This window comes from Syngnathus acus, chromosome 10, assembly GCF_901709675.1.
Source record: "Syngnathus acus chromosome 10, fSynAcu1.2, whole genome shotgun sequence".
Taxonomy (NCBI): domain Eukaryota; kingdom Metazoa; phylum Chordata; class Actinopteri; order Syngnathiformes; family Syngnathidae; genus Syngnathus; species Syngnathus acus.
The window spans coordinates 27,361,609-27,384,441 of NC_051095.1; the positions used below are offsets into that span (position 1 = coordinate 27,361,609).

General features: G+C 44.3%; 1 protein-coding gene across 8 annotated transcripts in view; it reads right to left on the reverse strand.

The window, feature by feature from the left end:
- The window catches only part of tctn1 (tectonic family member 1), a 1,200,810-nt gene that overhangs the window by 1,113,355 nt on the left and 64,622 nt on the right, over nt 1-22,833 (reverse strand). For 7 of the 8 annotated variants that reach the window (XM_037262831.1, XM_037262835.1, XM_037262829.1 and 4 more), the window contains exons 4-5: nt 16,028-16,179; nt 15,820-15,922 (exon numbers count right to left, since the gene is read on the reverse strand). The exons of the other annotated variant lie outside the window; for it this stretch is intronic. In XM_037262831.1, coding sequence (XP_037118726.1) covers nt 15,820-15,922; nt 16,028-16,179 — 255 coding nt within the window. The remainder of the gene's footprint in view (nt 1-15,819; nt 15,923-16,027; nt 16,180-22,833) is intronic. 8 annotated transcript variants of the gene reach the window in all.

Sequence of the window (22,833 nt, forward strand, 5' to 3'; positions counted from 1 at the left end):
ATAGAAAAATAAAAAGTGATGAGGCCGCCATTCAATTAGGATTTGAAAAAGAATTCAGGTTGCACAGTGGCATCCCATTCAATGATGCAGCTGAGGGTGCTTATCAGCAACAGCTTAAAAATGCGCTCCTCACTGGTTTCCACCCTGAATTAGGCATTTGGAAACACTTGGTGGAAGTGGACACTGCTTGTGTTACAACAACCATGCAGTGGGCCAGAGACGCTGACAAAGTGATCAAGAAAGGCAAAAGTTCTGATGTATTTCATCTAGATGATGATGATAAGGATCTAGATCAGACATGGGCAAACTACGGCCCGCGGGCCACATCCAGCCCACGGGGCCGTTTAATCCGGCCCGCCAAACCTGAATAAATTGTATTATTAATTTTATTTTGAGTCATTTTCCCTGCAATTACTATGTTTCCCCAGTAGATGGGGAAGCGCCCGCCCGCGCATTTACTCCCGGGAGCCGTTTCAGAAAGCTCGGTGCACACTCACAAGTCCGTGTGCGTACTCAGTAGTACGTAGTAATTTCATCTATCAGTGCCGAATTTCGAGTGTAGGCTGTGACGTCAATATTCTCGTAATCCGCGCGCTGAGTTTTCAGATACAGTTTTACGCTAATGCCACCCACAAACCTTCCCCTGGAATCCTTCCATTAAAATGAGTGGCCCGAAGAAAAGAAAGGTGGACACTGAGTGCCGAATGTTAAAAAAGAGTGGACAATTTGGCTCGACCTACGTGTGTGAGAAGATGTTCAGCCACATGAACGTCAACAAAGCCCGTCACAGATCTAGGTTAACGGACCGACACCTCGGCTCAATCCTAAGAATTACCACAACAAATTTTACTCCAGACTATGATGCACTAGCAAAAAAGGGAAACCAACAATACTATTGATTTCTTTATTACTTTATTTAGATGTATTCTTTCACTGATTCTTCAAGATGATGTATTTGGTCAGAATGTTTGCCGTTGGATATGATTTCGCCTCATTAGATAAACATATTTCATAAATCTGACCTGCAGGCGCTGAAGTGATGGAAAATGTTATTCATCATAACAGTGTCGTATTTAATAAGAATCACTGATAGTAGTTTTTTGGTGAAATATTTTTTTAATGCTGTTAATAAATGCATTTGTTTTCAAAAAGCTTTTTTTTAATATCCATGCTTTAGTATCTACTAAAAGTAAAAACCTTTTATGCAATGACCTTTACATGTCGTTTATATTACTTCACACAAACACTACATCCATCTGCTCCTGGTTCGGCCCCCCGGTCAAAATTTAGAACCCAATTCGTCCCGCAAGTCAAAACGTTTGCCCACCCCTGATCTAGATGAAGATACAACAGTCTTCTTCCAAAGTTCCCAATGGGGCAGAGGAAGAGGTAGAGGCCAACAAGGTCGCAGGCCACCATTCAAAAGAGTGTTTTAGAAAAAAACAAAACCAACCAAAGGGTGGAGGAAGAGGCAGAGAAAAAGTCAAATTTTCAGCATGACTAGCTTCCTTCCCCTTTGACCGCTCATGCTCCTACAGAGAAAGAAATCGTAGATGTCCATACAGCATGAGACATTCTGAGCGCATTAAAAGAAAAAAAAAAAACATGTTACTTTTGGTTTAGATTCATTGTCGGATTACAGAATGACAAATGACCAGAGATCAAATTATGTGTGCACCCTAAAGTTAAAATTTCAAATCAAATGGTAAAGCAATGCAAATTGCTTCTAAAAGATAAATAAAGAATTAGAATGTGCTGTCCTCGCGTGTGTGGGCGGGAACCGGCTTCATGATCGACTGCAGGAAATGGCCAGCTTGTGACGAATCATTGGTGCCGGGCCCCCACCTCTCGCGTGCGAGAGCTGTGCATCTGTGTGCCTATGTGTTAAAAAGATGAAATTTAGTGCAAATAAATTTGCTAGACTGTGGTCTATCCAATTTGCACCGCAAAACAGAAACAATTTTGAAAAATAAAAAAAGAGAGGAAAAGAAAGAAATCTGTTTGTGGGCAGAAACTGATCCACACTAGTGCACATTAGTGTCGAGCCCTCGTGAGAAATTGGAAAAAAAAAGATAGACAGAACATGCTTTCAGGAATTGGATGAAGCAAAATTGTGAATTTAAGACATTGCAATGCTACATTTAAGAGGAATAATTGATTGGTTGTGTTATAAGATTATACAAACTTCTTTATGTGCATTAAACCCGAGACATTAAGTTGGTTAAATTTAAAAACAAAGAAAAATTCTGATTAATTTGCCAGTAGTTTTTTTGTGTTGAGTTTTTTTTGGATTGGTGGATTGTTTTATCAGGAACCTTAGGAAAAAAATAGGATAAAGAATGTGAGTTGAGTATGATATATGAATGTTGTGTGAAGAGCTTGAAAAGAGTGAGACCAATATGTGATGGAAAGGCTCTTTTTTGGAGACTGTGTGTGAGATGCAAATGAGCAAGGATGAATGATTGCCTGAATGAAAGGAAAATACAGGTTGAATGGTTGAAGTTGTTGGAGACTACTATGGAAAATTAGTAGAACACCTTTGAAGAAAGAGTGATTTTGAGCAAATTAAATGCTAAGAAAAAAAAAGTTGCTTTTGGATTAATAATTAACTAGAGAAAAAAAACTGGAGAACCAGTAACACATGCAGAAGATTTGTGAACTGGGAAACTGAGTAGCGTTTTGGAAAGAAAGTCAAATTAAATGATGATAGAATCATATGTAGTAAAGAACACATCCTCCCAAAAAGATTGTCAAGGTGTCAAGGCATGGGCGTCGCCAAGCCTCAGAAGGAGGGAGTAGGACAGATAGTGAAAGATAGTAATAATACAACACTTTACTACATATACATTCTCTAATACATATGGAGTTGTACCATTAAGTTAATTTTTTTCTCAAACTTTTGCTGTAAACAATTGGAAAATGATTGAAAAGTGACTAAAGAAGCTATGAGGAAGTGGTGTAGCTGTTAAGGGCACGCGCTTATGCGCTTCCCTGGCTAATCAACATTTGTTTAACTGATAAGGAGGTGGGCAAAGGAACCATCTGCTACAGGACTTACGGTCCATTCCTCCAGTAACCAAGATCAGAGAATCTCCTTTAAAACAGGAGGCAATAAATGGGATAGCCCCTGTCATAAATGGTCTTTGGTCAGGAGGAATCATTAGGAAGTGCTCAGACTCTCCTTGCAAACACTCCTATTTGCCCAGTTCAAAAGGGCAATAAAATTGATTGGTGAATGATACAAGATTTACAAAAAGCAGACGAAGAACAGTCCTTGGCAGATAGCATGATCAGAGCACTCAAACTGAAAGATGTGTCAAATGCAAATTTACTGCCGCCTGATCTTTCTTCCTCTCAGGTTGACAACTCCATCATGCCAGGAGACTGGGTCTACATCAAAGTCATCAAAAGAAAGAACTGGGCCAGCCATTGTGGGAGGGACCATTCCAAGTCTTGCTGACTACCCCCACTACACTGAACGTTCCTGGAAGGCCCAGCTGGATTCACCTCAGCCACAGCAAGTTACAGAGAGTGCTGGACCCCATTTTCGGAGTGGTGGGGAAGTCTGAATACAAAGGGGCCTCATCGTTTAGGGTGGGGCATCTCAATGTTGGTGAAGAATTCAACTATCCCCACTCTGACAGGCAATGGAATATACTGGTGTCTCTGCCAACCTAGTAGCAAGGGGGACTCCACATGCCAGGTGGATCCTCTTCTGCGTTGTGGTTGAATGGTCTATGGGCTCATCTGAATAGACCGATTGACAATGTCAACCGAGGAAAAAGATGGTCACATGATGAGAACTTTGAGGACTGGTCATGGGACCCCAGAAACCCATACGAAACCAACACTTGGTACCAGTATGTAAAGTTCACTGTGAGATCCCACACACAGGAGGGGTGCTGTGTGTATTCCAAACTCCCCCCTTCCTCCACGCAAGTTCATCTGGACGCCAGAACAATGACTGTCACTGAAGCGAAATGCATGGCCTCTATGGGAAGAGATGGATATCAACACCGTGCTGTCACAGTCAGAGATGCTACCCCTACTGCCTTCGATCACAGGTTCTTTTCTGTGAGTCCAACTCTTTTGGATTAATCTCAATGTGACTGTGGAAGGACGAAAGATGCCACAAGTGGCCTAAACAAAAAAAGCTACCTGGAATGGACTACACGTGTTTCATCCAAGAGAATGAAACCCACGAACGCATTAACGACTGCTCTCCAGGAGGAAACTGGATGGGAGCTTTGGACATCACCGCTGAGTGCCAGGATAGGAGAGCCATTTCAAGTGGTCAGGGCTCTCCTACCAACATGGCGGCACCATCGGACGGGACCTACTTCATTCAGAATGGCTGGTGGCTTTGTGGTCACAAGAGTTGTCCAATGCTGCCCGCCAACTGGACAGGAGTGTGTTCACCAGTGTGGGTAACAGACCACACCTGAAGATACAGCATCATCAGATGACAACGGCACACAACTCTTTTGGACGTCGACGCAGGGCTGTTGCAACCTTTGAACCACATTACCTCATCTGGGGTGCGAATGTCCCTGACAGCCACAAAGTGTGGTCCGTCGGAGACAAAGTCGTTCATGCGCTTTTTCCTTGGATCGGAGTTGGAAAACAATCACTCTTCATAGAGACACTGCAATATTTTCAACCTTTTATGACTTTCTTGCTGATGGACAAAACAGAGAGATCCAGGCTATTGAACTGATGGTCTTGCAAAACAGGATGGTTCTGGACTTGATGACTGCAGCACAAGGTGGAGTGTGCCACATTATTGGGACTTCCTGTTGCACATACATTCCAGGAGTTAATGACACTCTCATCAACGACGCCATGAACTCACTGAAGAATTTACAGCAGGTCATGTCGGAGGTCAAAATCCCACATCAATGGGATTTCTTTTCATGGCTATTCTCTGGCGCCTGGTGGCAACTGCTGTTGAAACTGCTGTTGACTCCTATGCTTGTTGTGCTGGTATAGTTGTGCTCATTTACGACCTGTTATGACGTCATGATGGCGCCGCGGCTGGCCGCCACGGTGAGTCACTCTGTTTCTTTGTCTTATTTTGTGTGTTTTCTGTGTCCTCTGCTGTCCATCCCGGATCACTTTTACCAGAGAAGCGCTGTTAAACATCGGACAGTCCTCTTCTGGTATTTTCTCTCCTGTTCTCTCTGATTCAGACTGTTTGTCGGAGATTTTAGCCGGAGCGGCGGTGCTATACAAGCTAGCGCGATGACGACGACGCGGAAAACGAGCCGGAGCCCTCGTAAAGCTGAGGCAGAGAGGGTTCCGTTCTGCCCTACCGTCAATTCATCTGCCGAATGTCCGCTCCCTGGCGAACAAGATGGACGAACTGCTGCTCCTCACTTCAAGGAACACGCCGCGCTGTGTTTTGTTGAAACGTGGCTTAGCGGACCCACCACGCCGTGGAGTTAGCTGGGTTTCAGCTAATGCGTGCAGATCGCAGCGCGGAGCTCTCCGGAAAATCAAAGGGAGGTGGTCTCTGTTTCTACATTAATGAACGTTGGTGTACTGATGTCACGGTGTTGAAAGAGTTTTGCAGCCTTCTCCTAGAAACAATTTTCATAAACTGCCGGCCGTTCTATTCACCACTGGAGTTCTCCTCGATCGTCATGGCGGCTGTTTACATTCCACCACACGCATGTGTGGGTAAAGCCACGCAGATGCTGGCTGACCAGGTGACAGACATGGAGAAACTTCTACCAAATTCACTAATCATTGTTCTTCTTCTTAACAGGGCGAACCTCGCACACTAACTCCCCAGATACAGACAGCACATAACGTGTCCCACCAGAGGGGCACAGACACTGGACCACTGCTACACCGTAATTAAGGATGCATACCACTCTGTGGCTTGTGCAGCTTTAGGACTCTCGGACCACTGTCTAGTTCATCTGATCCCGGCCTACAGGCAGAAACTAAAAACTTCTAAGCTTGTGGTGAGTACTGTGAGGAAGTGGGCAGTGGAGTGGCTGGGGAGCATCACATCTGACACCAGGACCTCCAAGCCTGCTTTGACTGCACCGATTGGGGAGTTTTTGAAGCTGCAACTTCAGACCTGCATGGACTCACTGACACTGTCACATCATACATCAGTTTTTGTGAGGATCTGTGTGTGCAGACGAAGACCTTCTGCACGTACAACAACGACAAACCTTGGTTTACACCGAACCTCAGGAGGCCGCGCAAAGTCAAGGAGGAGGCCTACAGGAGCGGCGACCGGGACCTGTTCAAGCAGACCAGAAACACACTGAACCGAGAGGTCAGGAAAGCCAGGAGGTGTTATGGGGAGAGCCTGGAGAGACACCTCTCTGCCAATCCTGATCCCTCAACAGTGTGGAAAGGTCTGCAGAGCATCACGGGCTTCAAGAAACAAACCCAAGGCTTGCTAACCAGCTAAACAGGTTCTACTGCAGGTTTGATCGGTCCTCCCACACAACAGTACCTACATACTCATCTCCCCCCACAACCGCTCTGTCCACACGTCCATCACCGTTGTCACCCACTCTCTCTCTTGCAGAGGCCGCGCCCGCACTCCAGATCTGCGAGGAGGAAGTGCGCCAGTTCCGGAGACAAAAGATCAGGAAGGAACTGGGCCCAGAGGGCGTGTCACCTCCCTGCTTGAAAGTCTGTGCTGAGCAGCTGGCACCTACCTTTGCACGGATCTTCAACCGTTCCTTGGCGCTGTGTGAGGTGCCCTCATGCTTCAAGAGCTTCACCATCGTTCCAGTGGCCAAGAAGCCCGCCATCACAGGTTTGAATGACTATAGACCCGTCGCACTGACATCTGTGGTCATGAAATCTTTCGAGAGGTTAGTGCTGAACCACCTGAAGGATGTCACGGGCCCCCTGCTTGACCTCCTCCAGTTTGCCTACCGGGCAAACAGGTCGGTGGATGATGCGGTCAACATGGGACTGCACTACATCCTGCACCACCTGGACACCCCAGGAACGTACGCCAGAATCCTGTTCGTGGACTTCAGCTCGGCATTCAACACCATCGCTCCTGACATCCTCCAACAGAAGCTCATCCAGCTTGCGGTGCCTGCCTCCACCTGTCAGTGGATCACCAGCTTCCTGACCAACAGGAGACAGCGTGTGAGGCTGGGGAGCATCACATCTGACACCCGGACCACCAATACTGGCGCCCCTCAGGGGTGCGTCCTTTCCCCACTGCTCTTCTCTCTCTACACCAACGATTTCTCCTCAGGTGACTCTCCTGTGAAGCTCCTGAAGTATGCAGACGACACCACTCTCATCAGACTGATCCAGGATGGTGATGAGACTGCGTACAGACAGGAGGTGGAGCGGCTGGTCCACTGGTGCAGCCAAAACCACCTGGAGCTGAACCCGCTCAAGACCGTGGAGATGACACTGGACTTCAGGCGAGACCCTTCACCACTTTCACCCCTCACTATCCGCAGTAATACTATTCTCTCCACAGACACCTTCAAGTTCCTGGGAACCACAATCTCTCGGGACCTGAAATGGACCGGCCACATAGACTCTGTCCGGAAGAAGGCCCGGCAGAGGCTGTACTTCCTGAGACAGCTCAAGAAGTTCAACCTGCCGCGGGAGCTACTGAAGACCTTCTACACTGCCATCACCCAGTCTGTCCTCTGCACCTCCATCACTGTCTGGTTTGGATCGGCCTCCAAACAAGACAAGCACAAACTGCAACGGACAATCAGGACTGCAGAAAAGATAACTGGAATCAACCCCCCATCTATCCAAGACTTGTCCCTGTCCAGGACTAGGAAACGTGCAAGTAACATCTCTACAGACCCTTCTCACCCAGGTTGCAGTCTGTTTGAACTACTCCCCTCCAGACGGCGTTATAGAGCTCTGTACGCCAAAACCAGCAGACACAGAGACAGCTTCTTCCCCCAGGCTGTTGCTCTGATGAACTCACACCACTCTTAGAGTCTCAGAGTCATTGCTGTGCAATAACATCCTGCTCTCCACACCTTTTTTGAATTGTCTACACTGTTTGTACTATGTGTCCTCTGCATCCATTGCAGCCTGGTCATCCTGGAAGAGGGACCCTCCCATCTGTGGTCGCTTTTCAAGGTTTCTCATTTCCCCTAGTTCAGGGGTCGGCAACCTTTTTTACTCAAAGAGCCATTTGGGACTGCCCCCCAGTGAAAAGAAAGCACCCGGAGCCACAACCCATTTTGACATCATTATATATATTATGCATGTATATATTATGCTATGTACAAAAAACTATTGCATTTATGAAAATGAAATCAACGAACTGCTGCAGAGAACACCAAATTTTATTTCTGCATGTAACAAAAAGCATTTTACACTTGGTTGATGCTTAATTTCAAATAAAATACCCGGTGTCTATTTGAGTCCTCGTATTTTTGAGTCCTCGTATTTAAGAAATAAAAATCCAAACTTACCCAACCCACTGAACAAAAAATGCAAACAGCCTGCAGTCACCTGTCCTCTTATTTATGAGATAAAAATTCAAACTTATCCAAATATTATCCACCAGCACTGAACGAACAATGCAAACCAAAAAAATGCGCAGTCTGCTTCTGTCCCATTGCGTGTACTGCAGTGTGCAGCCACTTGTCCTCCTGAATTAAAAAAAACTACTACTTCACTTAATATATAGTTATCACGCTGGTAGTGTGCTGGAAAAACGCCGGCTGCCAGACGTGAGGGACGTCAGGAATTCGAATGTCGCACATCGGCGGATGTGACGCATATTTTGGGCGGTAAAAATATTAAAACCGTTTAATTTTAATGTTACAAGTTTACTATAATCTTCAAATTCAGAATTATATTTTAAAATGAACAAACTAAAATAAAATTTAATTTTTATAAAATACTCATTATTTTCCAAAGTCACAGGGAGCCACAACAGAAGGATGAAAGAGCCACATGTGGCTCCGGAGCCATGGGTTGCCGACCTATGCCCTAGTTGGAGTTTTGAGTTTTTCCTTGCCCTCCTGGGAGTTTAAGATCAGGGGATGTTTGAGAATATTTGTCATTTTTCACATGTCCGGAGAGATGTTAGTCACCTAAATGTTTAACAGAGGCTGTGATGTACCGAAGTCAAATTCCTTGTTTGGCACGCTCAAACATGGCGAATAAAAACTCTTGAATCTTGAATCTCATGTTTGAAGTCAGCTGTATCAAGATCTGTGTCTTCTACCGTAGCTGAAGTGCGAATACATCTCAGGCATGTCGAATGTGATGATTTTAATGCGCTGCGGACAGAAGATTGCGATAATGCTGATTAGCTGAACGTTTTTCACAGAAACTTGATGATTTGATCGTCGAAAATGTCTCGCAAGTGATGAATACAATGATGTACTGTTTATGTTTTTATTTCTATTTTTCTATCTTCATTATATTTTCTTGGTTATGTTTGTTAATCGGGGTGATATAATCATATGATAAACAGGAGGGATATGTTAGGGTTGATAAATAAGTTTGATCCCATGATTATGTTGGAATGTAACCTGTAATAATTAACCAAACTTGTCCTGTCTTAACAAAGTAGCAGAACAAAGTGCTAAGATCCTTTGAACTGTTTACACAACATCGTGTAAAACACCCCCTGCTCTGATTTGACCAGAGGCCAGGGGTTCACCAAACCAGTCCACTCTCATTCCCACCCTGCTTCTCTCAATAAATATGCTCTTGCAAGAATCCAAAGTCAGACTTCGTTCGAACATCGCTGTATGCACAGTGACGAACTTTGACGCAAGTGTTCAAAAGGCATACTGTCTCCCGTGTGGTTCTTGCAAATAAGTTAGAGTGAGCACAACTCTAACAAGTATTTGATACACTGCTGATTTTTCTCTCTGTACCGGTCCGTCGTGGTAAAGAGAGAGCTGAGCCAAAAGGCAAAGCTCTCAATTTACCGGTCGATTTACGCTCCTACCCTCACCTATGGTCACGAGCTATGGGTCGTGACCGAAAGAACGAGATCCCGGATACAAGCGGCCGAAATGAGTTTTCTCCGCAGGATGTCCGGGCTCTCCCTTAGAGATAGGGTGAGAAGTTCGGTCACCCGGGAAAGACTCGGAGTAGAGTCGCTGCTCCTCCACGTTGAGAGGAGCCAGATGAGGTGGCTCGGGCATCTCATCAGGATGCCTCCTGGACGCCTCCCTGGGGAGGTGTTCCGGGCATGTCCCACCGGTAGGAGACCCCGGGGACGACCCAGGACGCGCTGGAGAGACTATGTCTCTCAGCTGGCCTAGGAACGCCTTGGGATCCCCCGGGATGAGCTAGATGAAGTGGCTGAGGAGAGGGAAGTCTGGGAGTCCCTCCTGAAGCTGCTGCCCCCGCGACCCGACCCCGGATAAGCGGAAGAAGATGGATGGATGGATGCTGATTTTTCAGGTTTTCCCACTTGCAAAGCATGTAGAAGTCTGTAATTTCTATCATAGTTACTATTCAACTGTGAGTGATGGAATCTAAAACAAAAATCCAGAAAATCACATTGTATGATTTTTAAATAATTAATTTCCATTTTATTGTATGAAAAAAAAATCATACATCAGAAAAACAGAACTTAATATTTGGTGCAGAAACCTTTGTTTGCAATTACAGAGATCAGACGTTTCCTGTAGTCCTTGACCAGTTTTGCACACACTGCAGCAGGGATTTTGGCCCACTCCTCCTTACAGATCTCCTCCAGAGCCTTCAGGTTTCGGGGCTGTCGCTGGGCCACACGGACTTTAAGCTCCCTCCAAAGATTCTCTATTGGATTCAGGTCTGGAGACTGGCTAGGCCACTTCAGGACCTTGAGACGTTTCCTACGGAGCCACTCCTTAGTTGCCCTGGCTGTGTGTTTTGGGTCGTTGTCATGCTGGAAGACCCAGCCGCGACCCATCTTCAATGCTCTTACTGAGGGAAGGAGGTTGTTGGCCAAGATCTCACGATACATGGCCCCATCCATCCTTGCCTGAATACGGTGCAGTCGTCATGTTCCCTTTGCAGAAAAGCATCCCCAAAGAATGATGTTTCTACCGCCATGATTCACAGTTGGGATGGTGTTCTTGGGGTTGTACTCATCATTCTTCTTCCTCCAAACACGACGAGTGGAGTTTAAACCAAAAAGTTATATTTTTGTCTCATCAGACCACATGACCTTCTCCCATTCATGATCCAGAGGAGGAATTATATGCCTTCAAGGACATTATTTTGCTCAATAGCAAGACATTCTGTACATCACTCCAGTTTATTAGGTTTGCCGAATAAGCAATCCAGACTTCACTCTGTAGTTCCACTGCATGCACATTCTTTACATCCAAAGCTTGTTTTGATTCACATTGCACCGCTCCAATAAACAGCTGCTCTTCCGTGTCAACAGAACGGACTCTGTTTACTTTAATTTTTTTCTTTCTAGAGGCACATCTTAGCAAAGTTGTTCCTGCCTTTACATTTTTTTATATGTTGGACACTGCCGGGCTGCATGTCTGTTACCGCACCATCTGCAGTCATGTGGCACCATATTCCTTGACTCAGCACGCCCTCCCATGTCCTTTTTGTTCACTTCGTCTACCGACATGTTCTCTAGTCCCAGTCCATTCGCAACCATTGCTACTGCACTGGTGCCAGTTTCAGCTGCGTTCCTTTGTCCAAATGGTTTTGCGTGCACGGCGGAAAATTCACTTGCGTGACAGAGTTTCACAGTACCGTCCAAAGTGAGGTCACTGTCGCTCAACATTTTTTCGCTCACGCGCTTATCACGTATGCCTAACACAATTTGATCACATATCATCGAGCCCTTAAGTTCTCCAAAGTGGCACGTTTGTGCTTTGGTCTTCAAGTCGGTCAAAAAAGCACAAAGGACTCACCAAATCTTTGCATGTAGGAACAAAAAACACATCTCTCATAGACATAATTTTCCGGGACATGCAATAGTTATCAAAAAAATTGTAAAAAATGTAAATCACCCATGCCAATGGCACTAACACAGGCCCAAACCATCACATATGCTGACTTTTGAACTTTGCGTCCATAATAGAATGGACGGTTCTTTTTCATTTTGGTCAAGAGGACATGACGTTCATAATTTCCAAAAACATTTTTAAATGTGGTCTCGTCAGAACACTTTGCCACTTTGCATTAGTCCAGGTCATTTAAGCTTGGGCCCAGAGAAGCCAGCGGAATTTCTGGGTGATTAATTGCATCATACAAATGCATCATACAGTTTTAAGTTGAACCTATGGATGTAATTATAAATCTCAATAAAAAAATAACCCTAAATGCTTATTTGATATTGTGCCAATGCTAATGTAATAGCAGCCAACATCCGATAGCTCCCCTATCCATCTCACAATTTAATGCAATTTTTTTACTCTGAATATTCAGGTCATCAGGGACGAGATTAGGGACACCGTTCCTAAAATCTCGACGGAACCTGTTAGCTGATGTTAATATTAATAAGGCAGGTACCATATTTTTCGGACTAAAAGTCGCTCCGGAATATAGGTCGCATTAGCCATAAAATGCAATGATTGCGTAATGTATGGTTATTCAACAGTGATGATTTATCAAGAGTTAAGTACAATCTGTTTAAGTCAGAAGGATGTTATGTGAAACCAACGATGATTTACATTTATGCATTATTGAAGTTACTATATTCTTAAATTGTATGTACCGTATTTTTTGGACTAAAAGTCGCTCCGGAATATAGGTCGCATTAGCCATAAAATGCACAATAACATGAAAAAAACCATATATAAGTCGCTCCGGGGTATAAATCGCATTTTGGGGGAAATTTATTCGACAAAATCCAACACCAAGAACAGACATGAACGAGCAACAACAGGCTAAACGATAGGTATGCTAACGTGACATAAACACAAACGAAGAGCTGAGAACGGACCTGACGTAACATTCAGAGTTATTCAAATAAATATTACATAAATAACACGTTTATAAAACCATCTGTGTCACTCCAATTCATTAAATCCATCGATCGTCCTTTATGTCAACAATGGGTGTGCGCCGCTGACGGCGCTTGCACTTCAAAATATTCCACAGGCCCATATGACGATATACATATGTATATAAAGAACCCCGGCGCCCCAGACTTTCACTTGAAGTGCAACTTGACAACAAGACAACTGCTCAAGAGGAATGTTTGTCAGTTAGAAAATCCAAAGGCAGCCCCTTTTCCACTGCAGCAGAGCTCCACCAGGCCTGGTCACCTCAAGTCCGTGTTAACTAGAAGTTTGTAGGAGTCTGTCTCGAAATGGCCTCCATGGTTGAATCAGTGCCCAGAAACCAGCACTAAACAAAAGGCAATTAAAAAAACGCATAGAATTTGCCAAGGCCCACAGCAATGTTCCCTCTAATTTTTCATGTATCTGGGCATAGACACAAGCTCCCTGAGCAAACTGAGGACTACAGTGAGCAACATCAGGTCGCTTCAGGGGGGGGGGGGTGCTAATGGGACGTCCAACGCTGCGTGTTTGTTTCGCATCGGTGGGGGGGCTGCTGCTAATCGGACGTCCAACGCTGCGTGTTCGTTTCGGGGGGGGGGGCTGCTGCTGCTAATCGGACGTCCAACGCTGCGTGTTCGCTTCGGGGGGGGGGGGGTGCTAATGGGGGGGGCGGGGGATGCTTATGCGCTGGATAGATTTCTTGTGCGCTGAGAACGTGCGGGCAGTGCGCGATTGCGCACGCGCGCAGCTTAGAGGGAACATTGGCCCACAGCCTGCTAAACGGATGGACACTGGAAAAGTGGCAGAAAGGTGGATATCTCAGATGAGTCTTCAGTTGAATTACACCACAGCTGCCGCAAATACTGCATGAGACCTACTGCAGCCCGCATGAATCCAAGATTCACCCAGAAAACAGTTACGTTTGTGGTGGAAAGACTAGTGGCCTGGGTTACATTCAGTATGGGGTTGTGCGAAACATTTGCAAGGTGGAAGGCAATATCAATAGGCTAAAATATCGAGAAGTATTAGCTACCTCTTACATTCTCAATCAAAAATGGGGTCAAACTTTGCAGCAGGTTGGTGCTCCATCTCATACATCCATCTCTACATCAAATTTCCTCAAGGCAAAGAAGATCAAGGTGCTCTAGGACTGGTCAGCCCAGTCACCAGACATGAACATTATTGAGCATGTTTGGGGGAGAATGAAATGGGAAGCTTGGAAGACAAAACCAAAAAAATCTAGATGAACTCTAGGAGGCATGTAAGACATTCTTTGCTGTTCCTGCTAACTTCATCAATAAATTGTATAATTCATTGTTGAACAGTTACAAGCTTTTTTTTCTACAAAATAGTGGAACTACAGAACTTCTGTCAGGGACTGTAATTGCTGTAATCTAGAGGTGTGTTGTGCTGCAAAAACATACAGTGAGTACAATTTTTCTGACTAATTCATTTATTCGGCAATGTAAAAATGACCCCAATGTAAGGCAAGGAGAGCAAAGTCGAGCAAGAAATGAATACCGTATTTTCACGAACAAAGGACACACCGTACTAAAAGGCGCAGTCTCAGTTATGTGTGCCATTACTGTATTTAACACACACGTAGGGCGCACCGCATCATAGGGTGCATGCATGCCATTATTTACAGTAAACAAAAAACGTCACGGTAGCAAGAAAGTGAGTTCGGTTGTACTTTATTCTACTGTTTAACCATGTACTCTACTGTACTCACATTATTGTTGTTCGATATTCAGACGCAAATTAGTCCAAGTTCTCATCTTCTGTATCCAAATTAAACAGTTGGGCAAGTTCGCCATCTGACATGCCAATTTCCCTTGTCATTGTCTCGTCGTTGTCACGTTGCTCTTCGGCAATGATCCCGGCTTTCCAGGAAGCTTGAATTGTGCGTCGTACGCATGCTCTTTGTCTATGCCATTTTCGAGGGTCATAATGCTGTTTTCTTTGCACAAACAATCGTATTTATTTATCAATGGCGGCGGAGGTACGTACTCTACGTCTTACGTGAAGTCCTCTGATTGGTTTACCGCCCCTTTCTACGTAAAATGTAATGTCCTCTGATTGGTTCATTGGGTCTACATATTACGCCTTTTATTATGTCTGTGTGGCGGAAGCCACACTAAACAACTTTACAGATTTGAACAAACGGTAGTATTTATTTATCAATGGTGGCGGCGGTACGTACTTTGCTCAAACAATAGTATTTATTTACCAATAATGGCGGAGGTACGTACTCCTCTACGTGTTACATCCAGTCGTCTGATTGGTTTACCGCCCCGATCAACGTAAAACGAATTGTCCTCCGATCGGTTCATCGGGTGCCTGTATTACGTCTCTGTGTGGCGGAACCCACACAAAACAATGGCGGCGAAGGGACGTACTCTGTGTTACGTCTAGTCCTCTGATTGTTTTTTTCTGTCCCGATCTACGTCTACGCCTGTATATTACGGAAGCCACACAAAACGAACTTTACAGATTTTTGAATTTGGTCCACACAAAAGGCGCACCTTCTTAAAAGGCGCACCTTTGTTTTTTGAGAAAATTAAAGGCATTTATGTGCGCCTTATCATCGTGAAAATACGGTATAAAGGATTTTAACCAGAGGTGAGTATTAACATACAATTTCTTAAATCTGTTTCTATCATCACTGCAATATGGATTCAACTCCAAAAAGCTAGCTTTTTGAAGTGGGTGTTTACATTTCAAATGAATACACCCAAACCATGCCAACATTGCCGCTTTAGTCTATTTTTAGGGCACTTTAAATATGAACATTTGTCATAAAACAGAGAGCACTACTATTTGAACTAAACCAAATATTAGTAGCCAGAGTATGTATAGTGTTACCTACCAACAGGACTCTGGTCAACACAGTCAACAGAAATACCGGAAGACGGCAGGTATAAAAATCCTCTTTTTCCATTTTCTTTAGCAGACATGATTGCATCTCCATACTGAAACAAGCACATCACAAAATACATTACTAATCAAAGAGATTGCCTTGTGTCTACAAGTAAAGAGAGAAAATAGTAAACACTCACTTCTTTAAATATACTTGCCTGATAAAATTTGTGAAGCTCAGCAAGAATAGATGTAGACATGTCATTATTCTCCAGTGAGCTGAAAGCAAACTTATTAAATTGGCTGAAAAGCGAGTCAAAATTCCTGGCCAGTGGAAGAGTGGGGGCAGGAAAATGAAATCCACCAAGACCTAAAACAAATCACGAATGATTAGAAATCTCAACAGACTTGGAGCAATAGTTGTACTAAGTTCATTTTGTTTTTACTTGTTAATCACTTCACTGGTTCTTTTAGCTCACTCTGATGAAGGCGGAAGTACAAGCCGAAACATGTCAGGTAATGCAACCTAAAATATTTTGTTTGAGATAAAAGAACCAGTGAAGAGACTTGGAGCAAATTAAATGAAGTGCCCCCCCCTCCACACACACACACACACACGTCCAACGCTGCGCGTTCCCTTCTCTTCCGGGGGGGTGGGGGGGGGGACGGTTGCTAGCGGGACGTCCAACGCTGCGCGTTCCCTTCTCTTCCGGGGGGGGGGGCTAATCGGACGTCAAGCGCAGCGCGTTCGCTTCTCTCCCGGGGGGGGGGCTAGTGTGACGTCAAATCAAGCGCAGCGCGTTCGCTTCTCTCCCGGGGGGGGGCTAGTGTGACGTCAAATCAAACGCTGCGCGTTCGCTTCTCTTCCGAGGGGGGTAGGGGGGGGCTAATCGGACGTCAAGCGCTTTGTGTGGCGGGCTCCATCTAGTGTGGAAACTGAGAAGTGCTCAAGCTGTTGTGCGGGCCACATTCAATTATGTTTTCAGAATTTGCTGCGGGCCAATAAAAACAGTTGGCCCGCGGGCCGTAGTTTGGACACCCCTAGTGTAGACTAAAACTATATATTTGGAGATGACATCAAAAGATGAGGCGGCGTGTGTGTCGTTTGCATGTTCTCCCTGTGCCCGTGTGGGTTTTCTACGGGCACTCCGGTTTCCTCCCACATCCCAAAAACATGCGGACAGCAGAGGGCGTGGCTCATCTGTCAAATCTGACAGGTTAGCCACGCCTTCATCCATCAGCTGATAAAGACGCGTCACAATCACATCAGTGACACTCTGATGAAGGCGGAAGAACCCGCCGAAACATGTCAGGTAAATGAACCTAAAGCAAATTGTTTGATATAGAAGAACCAGTGAAGTAATTGAAAAAGAAAAAACAAGATGAACCTAGTACAACTATTACGAAGAAGTTATGGAGAGAACTGCGTCAAAGAATTTCGCCTCCTCGAAAAGCTGACGAAAAAACGAGCTCGCTACAGGAACCACCTGAGGTTCAATCTACGCTGCCGGGATGAAGGAGTAACGCCGGCCAGCCTGACAATCAAGAACCCAATTCCGACCAGGAATGCGGAAAGGATTATAAGGAGAGTGCGGATGGCTCTGGCCAAAGAAAGGATACGCTGCACAAACAACAAACTCAACAATATCAACGATGAACTACAGCGACGGACGGAACAATTCAAACACCGGTATGCCCTGGACAATGACACGGAAACAACACTACACGAACATTTAGATAAAATACACGAACAGGAATTTGCCGCCACAAAAAACCGACACATCGGGTAATTGGACAGACTCATTGCACAAAAGAAGGCACAACCGGACCACACACACATCAACGAAAAATGGATTCACAACATGTCACGCCACGATCTCACCCAGGCAGAACGCAGCATATTAGCAAAAGGACTCAACTACGCGATCACACCCAAAAACATACCTTACGATGATTTCATTTTAGCCACGGAGTTAGCATGCGAAAGAATACATAACCCAGGACAAAAAGCAGCACTACGCAATGAAGTTGCAGGTATATTAAAAACGGCTAAATCACCACCCAGTAATATTACAAAACAGGAAACAAACGCAATGATCACACTAGCAAAAAATAAAGACATTACAATCCTCCCGGCAGACAAAGGCAGAACAACAGTGATTATGGACACGGACACTTACGAAGAATCAATGCAACAGTTACTACAGGACGATACCTACGAAGTAATAAAAAAAGACCCAACAGAAGACAAGAAAAATAAACTCAAAGCATTACTCAAACCACTACTCATGGAAAATAAAATAGACAAACAGGCATACAATCACCTAATACCCACAGCAAACATCATCCCCAGAATTTATGGCACACCAAAAATCCATAAACCAGGTACACCTCTCCGCCCCATTGTAGACAGCATAGGGTCAGTCACATACAACCTTTCAAAAGCACTCACAGAAATAATAAAACCACTACTAGGACACACGGATCAACACTGCAAAAACTCAAAACAACTAGCTACAGAACTCACACACATAAAAGTACAGAAAGATGAAATGCTCATATCACACGACGTCATTTCACTCTTCACAAAAACGCCCACACAGCCCACTATACACATAGTACATGACAGACTATCAGCAGACAGGACACTCAAGAAACGCACAAATCTAACAGCACAAGACATCACCCAATTACTTCATTTCATAGCCACCTCCACATACTTTCAATACAGAAACACAATATACAGGCAAAAAGAGGGATTCCCCATGGGAGACCCTCTTTCTGCCATCATGTGTAATTTCTTTATGGAAGATTTAGAACAGAAGGCACTCTTAACAGCCCTGGACACATACAAACCCACGCTATGGAAACGTTACGTTGACGACATTCTGGAAAAAACAAAAACAGGACATACACAACACCTCACAGACCATCTCAATACCATAGACACCACCGGTAACATCAAATTCACTCATGAAGAAGAAACAGATCGATCCATAGCTTTTTTAGACATCAACATACACCACACAGACAACGGTGACATCAAAACAAAAGTACACAGAAAACCCACACACACCGACCAATACCTCCTCTGGACATCAGAACATCCCACTATACACAAACTGTCAGTAGTCAGAACACTATTCGAACGCACAACAATAATCACGGATCCGGAAGACATAACACAGGAAGAAAAATACATACAACACGCACTCAAAAAATGTCAGTATCCACAATGGGCAATAACCAAAGGTGCAGAACAGGTAAAAAACAAAAAATACAAAACACAGGAGAAAAGAAAGAAACAAACACGGAAACAAGAACCCAGCGGAATGGTGACGTTGCCGTATGTAAGAGGCATTACGGAACGCATCAAAAGAGCCATGATAAAATACAACATAAGCACGCCTATCAAACCACATACAACACTCCGTCAGATACTGGTCCACCCAAAAGACAAAGTTAATCCGGAAAATAAATGCAATTCCATATACGAGATTCCATGCAAATCATGCAATAAATCATATATCGGGGAGACAGGGAGGAACTTCATCACAAGAAAAACGGAACACAAGAAGGAATGTGAGAAGGAGACAGCAACAAGACAAACAAGAGCAATAAAACTACAAGCAGAACAGGAACACTACAAGTCAGCCATCACCGACCACTGTAAAAGAGAAAACCACATCATGGACTGGAAAAAGGCCAGAGTCATCCGCACTGAAGACAACAAACATCAGCGTTGGATCAGGGAGGCCATTGAGATCCGCAAGCGGGGCCCGAGGACCATCAACAGGGACGAGGGAGCCTACATGCTCTCTACAACCTGGAACAGCATTTTGGAGAGGTGAACGGACAGCAGAGGGCGTGGCTCATCTGTCAAATCTGACAGGTGAGCCACGCCTTCATCCATCAGCTGATAAAGACGCGTCACAATCACATCACTGACACTCTGATGAAGGCGGAAGAACCCGCCGAAACATGTCAGGTAAATGAACCTAAAGCAAATTGTTTGATATAGAAGAACCAGTGAAGTAATTGAAAAAGAAAAAACAAGATGAACCTAGTACAACTATGCTTGGTAGGCCGACTGAGCACTCCAAATTGCCCCTAGGTGTTAGTGCAAGTGCGGATGGTTGTTCGTCTCTGTGTGCCCTGCGATTGGCTGGCAACCGGTTCAGGGTGTCCCCCGCCCACTGCCCGATGATCGCTGGGATAGGCTCCAGCACGCCCGCAACCCCCGTGGGGACAAAGCAGTACAGAAAATGGATGGATGGATGGATCAAAAGATGAATACAGGGAAGAGATTTCTGGTTTTTACCTGGACAATCCACTCCAAAAGTGAGGCCATTCTTTTATCTTCTCTGTGGACTAAACATATTTGTGTTTGAATACTGGTTGAGATAAGCAGGCTTGACATGACTTTTTTTGCTCACCAGCCACTGAGGGTACAGTGATCCCTCATTTATCGCGGATAATTGGTTCCAAGACCACCTGCGATAGGTGAAAACACACGATGTAGAGAAAATATATTGTTACAATATCCACACAAGACTTTTCTGAACCTTTATTGTATTTTTAAACAGTTTATATTTTTTAAACTTTTTGCAAACATTTTAAAGTCAAACTGACTTTCAGAAACATTCTTATTCATTAAAAATAAATAAGAAAATAAAGAAAAAAATAAGAGTAAATATATTGTTACAATAATTTCTATAATAAAACAATTTCTTCCAGGCGGCTTTGAAAGTCTCCGTCTTCATGTCACTCAGCACCTTCTCGATTCGCTGGAGACACGTTGCTATATGAAAACTGAAAAGTTAATTTCAGTGTTTATGGTTTCAATCAGGTCTTGCATGGTGTGATTGGTGTACAGTGCCTTAAAAGCATGAATAACGCCTTGGTCCATTGGTTGGATGAGGGATGTGATTCTTGGGGGAAATAATTCAATGCGCACACCTTTGGCACTCAGGTTTTGTGCGTGACCTCCAGCGTTGTCCATCAGTAGTAGCACATTGAAATTTAGCCCCTTTTCAGCGAAGTAAACCCTGACCTTGGGGGATGAAGCACCTGTGGAACCTATATTTTTACAATGACTTGCTTATCCAAGCTTTCGGATTGTGCATCCAATACTCTGGGAGAACATTCATGTTTTTGTTCTTGAGGGCTCTTGGGACCTTTGACTTTTAAATTAGCGCTGGCTGTATCATATGGCCAGCAGCATCGCCACACATTAGGAGTGTGAAGCGATCCTTGGAGGCCTAAAACCCAGGTGCTTTGGCCTCTTCCTTCATGATGAACATTCTTAATAGCATCCTATTCCAAAAAAGTCCATTCTCGTCCATGTTGAACAGCTGTTCAGGCAAATAGCCCCTTTCTTCAATGATGGACTTAAAAGTCAAATTTTTATACAACTCTGCGCCATCTTTGTCTGCTTTGTTTCTCTATGGAACCGAACACTCTTGAGTTTGAATCTCGTCGTGAACTTCACAAACCAACCCTTGCTAGCAGTGAAAGGAATGTGTTGACTAGTAGAAGGAGATGCCTGTGAAGTTTAAAGTTGAGGGTTGTCAGGGTTAGTATCATCATCTGCAAGTTGGCTGTACAGTTGCCTGGCCTTTTCCCGGATGAAGTTCATATCCAAAGGAGTGTTCTTCCCGCAGGAATTTACCCAAAGGGCTAGTGCCGACTCCATCCGTACTATGCCCTTATTGCGCGGACTTGCTACCCTTTTTGCCTCCTTATTAAAAGTAATACTTGCAGTTGAACGTATTCTTCTTGTCCTTCTTAATAAAATGCACGGTTGACTTATTAATGCCATAATGGCAGCCTACCTCCACATAAAGTTTCCCTTCCTTAAGCATGTCGAGAAGTTTCACCTACTCTGCTATTGTAAGTATCTTCCTCTTACACTTGCAGTCTCCAGAAGGCGTAGAAGGTGCAAGGCATTTTCGCGGCATTGTAGTCGGGCTTCACTAAAAATTACGAAGTAAAAAAAGAACTTCCGTAATGAAGCGCAAGTCTGAGGTGATGCCGATATGTTGACGCGAACGGAGTGGAAGCGTTTGTACAGTATGGGAGGCTGAGATAAAGTGTGGTTGGAACTGCTAAGCCAATCAGCTGCAAGGACACAGAAAACTACCGTATGAAGCGCAAGTCTGCCGATATGTTGACGTAAACGGGGTGGAAGAGTAGATACAGTGCGGGGAGGCTGACATAGTGTGGTTAGAACTGCTCAGCCAATCAGCTGCGAGGACACAGATCAACATGTTCCCATTGGCCAATAGTGTGCTGTAAAGTCATATGGGCAGAAAAAGCCCTGCGCTTCAAGTGACACTGCAAAAAGCTGCAATGCACCAAATATATCTGCAAGATTTTGTTTTTTTGTAAAAACCCACGATGAACCGAGGCCGCAATAGGTGAAGCGCGAAGTAGCATTTAGTGGTTTCCCAGAGTTACTATCTAGTCAGCACTTTCACGAGCCACATTTTCATTTGCCTTCATATGGTTTTAGCTAGATAAAAGAACTATATTTACAACCCTTTTCAATTTAATTGGACATTTTGCAGACTCTAAACGGGACTATTTTATTGCTTAAAGCTACAGGTCATGAAGTATGCATCTCCAAGGCCGGTCATCGGCGTCCTCAAACCAGGCGGTCGCCTGTGGCGCCACCTGCTGGAAAGGGTTAAAAAACAACAACACAACAACTCACTAGCTAAGCACATTTGAAATACCCTGTAACCTGTCTTTTTTTTGTAGTTTTTGTCGAAATTGTTTGGTAAAAGCACATTCAAATGGAATTTTTATTTAATTAATGGGATTCTGTGATGAATATTTAGTCAGAAGTCAAGTTCATTTTTGTAGTTGACTTGCTGATACTTGAACAGACATTTGTAATTGATTGAAGTCTGTTTGTGCTCTTATATACACTGCTCAAAAAAATTAAAGGAACACTTTGAAAACACATCAGATTTCAATGGTGAACATTTTTTGGGGGGATATCTATACTGATATGGACAGT